This window comes from Phalacrocorax aristotelis, chromosome 23 (assembly GCF_949628215.1).
Source record: "Phalacrocorax aristotelis chromosome 23, bGulAri2.1, whole genome shotgun sequence".
Taxonomy (NCBI): domain Eukaryota; kingdom Metazoa; phylum Chordata; class Aves; order Suliformes; family Phalacrocoracidae; genus Phalacrocorax; species Phalacrocorax aristotelis.
In genome coordinates, this window is record NC_134298.1 from 1,232,039 (window position 1) to 1,238,202 (window position 6,164).

The following is a 6,164-nucleotide window of genomic DNA, read 5'->3' on the forward strand; positions in this document are numbered from 1 at the left end:
AGTGCTTCAAACAGCCCCACCAGAGTGACCCAGGCTGACTTCACTTGCCTGCTCTCGACCCATCCAGCACTTGAACTGAGTTCTGCCAGCACTGCTGCATTCCTGCCCTAGAAATTCTGGGGCCTTTCATCCCAGCACTCACAAGAAGCCTTCAGTGGGGAATGGGCATGCTCTATACCTGGCAATGAAAAGGCAGCAGTGTTGGAAATCACAGCACAGCCCATATCATTAGCTGTGACAGTCTGCATTGAAAATGAGCTTGTCAGGAAATTGTTACCTCTGCAAAGGGTGCCTGTGTTCCTGCGGCAATGAAGGGCAGGTATAAAAGCCAGCGCAAGTCCCCGCTCTCTCATCCACTTCTCTTGCCTCCTTCTCCTTGGGAACAGGTGAGTCCTGAGCCCCTTCTTCTCCTCTTCCAAAGTGAAATCTCTCCTTGATGGACACTTGAGCTGCTACTGGCTCTGGCCTGTGCTCAGGCTTTGGAGCATCATGCCACGGGAGAGAGAAGTGGGGAGGAAGCCTGCTAGAGAGAGGCTGGAACATGTCAGAGGGGGCATTGGTTTACAAGTTAGGAGAGGGCGTCCGTGGGCAAGGCTGTCATTTGTAGGGGAAGGAATACTGTGTGGTTTCTGGCACCGCTTTCAGGTCCTCGCACAGTAGTACCTTGCCTCTTTTGTGACAGGGAAATAGGCTGCACCTCACCCATCCTTGTGCTCTGCTTCCTCCCTGCCTTGTCTGCCAGGTGCACCTCCAGCCCAGAGACATGTCCTGCTACAGCCAGTGCCTGCCATGCCGGCCCTGCGGCCCGACCCCGCTGGCCAACAGCTGCAATGAGCCCTGTGTCAGGCAGTGCCAGAACTCCACTGTCGTCATTGAGCCCCCGGCTGTGGTGGTGACCCTGCCCGGCCCCATCCTCAGCTCCTTCCCACAGAGCACCGTGGTGGGCTCGTCCACCTCCGCTGCTGTTGGCAGCATCCTGAGCTGTGATGGAGTGCCCATCTCCTCCGGGGGCTTTGACCTCTCCTGCATTACCAGCCGCTACTGTGGCAGAAGGTGCCCTCCCTGCTAAAGATGCTGGGAAAGCCCCAGGGAGACAGCCTGAGGGACTCAGAATATGGTGCTGGGCAGAGAATTGCTCTCCTGGATTGTGTTTTCAGCACATCTCAGCGACCTTGCCTTTGCCTCCCTTTACTTTGTTGGCTTTGGTTCCCCTTGGCAGCAAGGCCCCACAAAGGCCAGCCTGGTGGGGACCATCTGTCTCCTCTCCGTCTATGGGGCAGGCAGAAAGACTTTGTGAAGGGACTTCTCCATGGCCAATGACCGCACACTCTCAGCTGCCTCTGGGGCTCCCTGCATCGCTGTCCTCCACTCAGAGTGACTTTGCTTCCCTCTCTGGACTCATTAAAGTTGTGCCGCATTCAAGCCTGGCCTCCATGTGGTCCTTCCCTCTGTGGACACTCTCCAAGCTGCCAAAGCAGAGGGGTGTTGTTCTGTGGTGGAAAGGGGTGAGGGCACAAGGACACCCTTGTTCCTTCAGAGAGGATTGGGAGGTTGGGACATGTCGCAGTGGCTCCACTTTTGGGCACCATCCCTTGGTCCTGAGGAAGACATTTCTGGCTGCTTTGCTGCCGGTGACCATCAGGCCTTGCCCTGCTGTGTCTCTGCCCACAAATGCCCAGCAAGGCAGGAGGCCCTGAGGGCTCAGAAGCCCCATGAGCCCCCTGAGGAAGGGCATTTGTCTTGCGATGGCCAGAGCTGTGCTGGGTTGGCAGGAGGTGGGTGTGGGGCTCCCGAAGATGATTGGCTTTGCAGAATGAGAGGAGTGGTAAAGCAGGGAACAGCCTTTAGGATGGCCCACAGCTGCTACTCCACCTTCCTCTCCTCTCCCCCACCGATCATGGGGCCATGCCTGGCAGGCATGAGCATCAGCAGAGGGGAAATTCGCCCATGCCACTGAGTATGTTGAGGCTGGAGAATGGAGGTAAGCCTGTGGGAGCTGAGGGTAGTCAGCACAGAAATGGGGATGGTGAAATGATGTATTTCTGAGGGAGATCAAATTGCTCTGATACAGAGCAGGCAGGAGAATGTGAAGATCAGCAAGGATGAGGGTACCGGGTGCACTTCCCATGAAAGCTGCATGTGAGCCTCAAAGCTCTTGACTGCTTCATTGGTCCCCCCAGAGAGTTTGTTCTGAGGAATTGGCTGCCATTCTGGGGGTAGAGGATATTTTTCCATGTAAATTTCATGCCTTGTGATCAGTGGAAATGTCACCTGGCAGCCACTGAAATCTCATATTGTAATTCCTTCATGTAAAATCAGATGTTGTGACAAAAGCATACGAGCGGAAGAACAGAAATCCCCATGTCAATATCGTCCATCAGGAGGGAATTATGGTCATTGTCATGTTTTTATGTGGGACAGAGTTAGTTTTCTTCACTGTAGCTGGTACAGTGCTGTGCTTGGGACTTAGTGTGAAAATAATGTTGATAACACACTGATGTTTTGGTTGTTGCTGGGTAGTGCTTGTACTAGTCAAGGACTTTTCCAGCTTCCCCTGCTCTGCCGGGTGCACAAGAAGCTGTGAGGGGAGGGGGCACAGCTGAGAGAGCAGATTCAAACTGGCCAAAGGGCTATTCCATATCACGTAACATCATGGCCAGTATGTTATCTGGGAGGGGCTGGCCGTGGGAGGGAGGCAGCCGTTGCGGCTCAGGGACGGGCAGCATCGGTTGGCAGGTGGTGAGTGATTATATTGTTTGTGGTTTTGATTTTTTCCCTTTTTTCCCTTTTCCTTTTTATTATATTATCATTACTGTTGTTATCATAATCATTATTATTATCATTATTGTTTTATTTTAATTATTAAACTGTTCTTACCTCAAACCACAACTTGATTTTTTTTTTTTTGCTTTTCCTCTTCTGATTCTCTTCCACGTCCCACAAGGGTGCGGGGGACTGAGCGAGCAGCTGCGTGGTGGTTAGTTGCCGGCTGGGGCTGAACCGTGACAGATGTACGAGCAGATAATGCCTTCTGATGGCTGAAAGACAAGGGAATATATGGAGAATTGCAAGGATGATACAGATGAAGAAAACCAACTTGAAAATCAGAGTGCTGCTTTGAATGTTGGGGATGGGCACCAGAAAGCCAAGGGTCTCAATGAGCATTGTGTCACCTCAGGCCAGGCTCAGCAGAGCCCAGCATCACAGTAGAAATGGTCAGTGTTGTTCCTGGAGCAGAGAAGACACTGCAGCAGCAGCAGAGACACCTGGGAGATGATGACCACAAAACTCGGTAGCCATGCTCACAAGCATAGAAAGAAGCAGAGGATCTTTGTCGTGTAATACAGCTGTTTGGGGATGGCAATGTAGCAGTCGAAGGACATCACTGAGAAGGTCAGAAACTCAGTGGTACCCAGGAATAACCGGGGAAATAACTGTGCCAGGCAGCAGGAAACACAGACGGTTGTCCTACTGACAAGGAGAATCTCCAGTGTTTTGGGGACAATGGTGAGGGTGTTGTGGATCTCCAAGAAGGAGACCTTGCCGAGGAAGAAATACGTCAGGATCCTCAGGGACTGATCACTCCCTGCAGTGAAAAAGATGAGGCCATTCCCATCCGAGTGACGAGATACATGGAAAAGGTAAGGACAAACAGGACCATGTGCCACCTGGGATGAGCTACCAAGTTGATCAGGGGAGTGGAGGATCACCCTTATGAGGAAAGGCTGAGAGGCTTGTGTTTGTTCAGCCTGGAGAAGACTGAGGTGGGGTTCTCATCAATACTTATAAATATTGAAAGGGTGGGTGTCGGAACGATGGGACTGGACTCTTTTCAGTAGTGCCCAATGACAGGACAAGGGGCAATGGGCACAGGCTGGAACACGGGAAGTTCCACTTAAATATGAGAAAAAAACCTCCTTTCCTGTGAGGGTGATGAGCAGTAGAACAGGCTGCCCAGAGACATGGTGGATCCTCCTTCTCTGGAGACATTCAATACCCCTGCCTGGATGTGCTCCTGTGCCCCCTGCTCTGGGTGTGCTTGCTCAAGAAGGGGGGTTGGACAAGATGATCTCCAGAGGTCCCTGCCAACCCCTAACATTCTGTGATTCTGTGTTCCTGTGATTCTGCATACCCCACTCCCAAAGGCTTTCACAATCACAACAGCCAGGTGGAAAGTCTGATCAAAACACAGCTCTCTCTTACTTTGTTGGAGAGTTCTGACCCAGTGCTGACCACAGGTGATCATCAGAGCAAGTTGGGAGGGGCGGGGGAGGGAGGGAGGGAAAAAGAAAGACATGGCATATCCTCACACCGAAAAGCCCTGGGGTGACCAGCCAAAGATTGCAGGGCTGGGAGCAGCTGGGCCCCTTCTAGTCAATACAGCCACAGGCAACCCCACTAGTGCACCCCAGGCCAGCAGCATTTGCCCGCGCTGCACCCATCCGGCACTTGAGCTGGTTCTTCCACCAGCACTGTGGCATTCCTGCCCCGGAAATCCTGGGGCCTCTCGATCCCAGCACTCAGAAGAAGCCTCCGTGAGGGAAGGGGCATGGCATAAGCCGGGAAATGAAAAGGCAGCTTTGGGAAAACAACCACCCAGACCATGTCATTACCTGGGAGGTTTTCCGTCCATCATGAACACCTTAGAAAATTGGCACTTCCGTAGAAGCTACGTCTGGGCCTGGAGCAGGTCAGGGCCACCATAAAAGGCAGCCCAACTCCTCGCTCTCTCATCCACTTCTCTTGCCTCCTTCTCCTTGGAAAGCAGGTGAGTCTGAAGCCCTTTCCTCAGGTGCTTTTTCTGTGTATGCAGATGTGTGCTCCTCCATCCTATGCTGGGTCGTGGTGCTGCTTGAGATGGGGAAGAACGGTGGTGGTCTGACTCAGAGAGTGTCTGGAACTTGGTAGAGGGGGCTTTTCTTTTAAGAGGCAGGCAGCAGCCTCGTTGGCCCTGGCAACACTGTGCAGTACCATGTCTGCATAAGGCCAAGAAACCCTTTTGCCTCACTGCCCAGTTCCTACCTCCTGGCTCAGCAGGTGCCTTTGACTTTGGTGATGGACTCATGCCAGACTGCTCCTCACATGTACCTGTGCTTTGATTCTTCTCTGGTCTATCTCTCAGGTGCATCTCTGGACCAGAGACATGTCCTGCTATAGCCAGTGCCTGCCATGCCGGCCCTGCGGCCCGACCCCGCTGGCCAACAGCTGCAATGAGCCCTGTGTCAGGCAGTGCCAGAACTCCACTGTCGTCATCGAGCCCTCTCCCGTGGTGGTGACCCTGCCCGGCCCCATCCTCAGCTCCTTCCCACAGAGCACCGTGGTGGGCTCGTCCACCTCCGCTGCTGTTGGCAGCATCCTGAGCTGTGATGGAGTGCCCATCTCCTCCGGGGGCTTTGACCTCTCCTGCATTACCAGCCGCTACTGTGGCAGAAGGTGCCCTCCCTGCTAAAGCCACAGGTGACAGCCTGGACAAGGATTGCCCAGAACCCAAAAGCTCTTGCTAAACTGAGGACAGAGCTCCTGGCCATTGATTTCAGAGAGGCTGAACATCCAGTGCTCCCACCCAAAAGGAGGGCAGCTGGAGCCCTCTCAAACATGGCCACACTCTAAATCTCCTGCCTTCCACTCCCTCCCATCTTTTTCTTGTCTTCTGAGCTAAAACTCCCAGAGCCAACCTGGGGCATCTTCTGACCCCTCTCCCTCTGTGGGACAGGCAGATGGATGCCCTGCGGAATCTTCACCATGGGCAATGGGAACAGACTTTCAGCAGCCGCTGGTGCTCTCCCTGCACTGGCAGCATCCTCTAGAATTGAACCCGTTTTCCCCTTCAGGGTCATTAAAGTTTTCTGCATCCCAGCCTCTGCCTCCACATAATCCTTTCCTTGGTGGATGTTGTCTCGTGTTGCCAAGGATGGAAGGCATTGCCTTTGTTGGCAGGGGGAGAAGGTGAGGGCACAAGTGGACTCTTCATCCTTCCCAGCAGAATGGGAGGGTGGGACAGATGGCAGTGGGGTCCTTCCAGTCACTGTCTCTTGGAGCTGAGGATGACATACTCAGATCCTCCACAGCCAGTGGAGATCAAGCCTTGCATTCTGGCATCTCTGCTCAGATATGGCCCCTTGGCCTCGGATCATGTCCTGCAGGAGGGAAACTGACCACTGCTA

General features: G+C 53.4%; 1 protein-coding gene and 1 pseudogene across 1 annotated transcript; both read left to right on the forward strand.

The window, feature by feature from the left end:
* The first annotated feature begins 285 nt into the window (after positions 1–285).
* LOC142067688 (feather keratin Cos1-1/Cos1-3/Cos2-1-like) lies at positions 286–1,069 on the forward strand. Its single transcript, XM_075116582.1, has 2 exons — positions 286–386; positions 755–1,069. The coding sequence occupies exons 1-2, from the start codon at positions 309–311 to the stop codon at positions 1,067–1,069; spliced, it is 393 nt and encodes a 130-aa protein (XP_074972683.1). The 5' UTR covers positions 286–308.
* Positions 1,070–4,634: 3,565 nt separating this feature from the next.
* On the forward strand, positions 4,635–5,449 carry LOC142067760 (feather keratin Cos1-1/Cos1-3/Cos2-1-like; annotated as a pseudogene).
* The last annotated feature ends 715 nt before the right edge of the window (positions 5,450–6,164 follow it).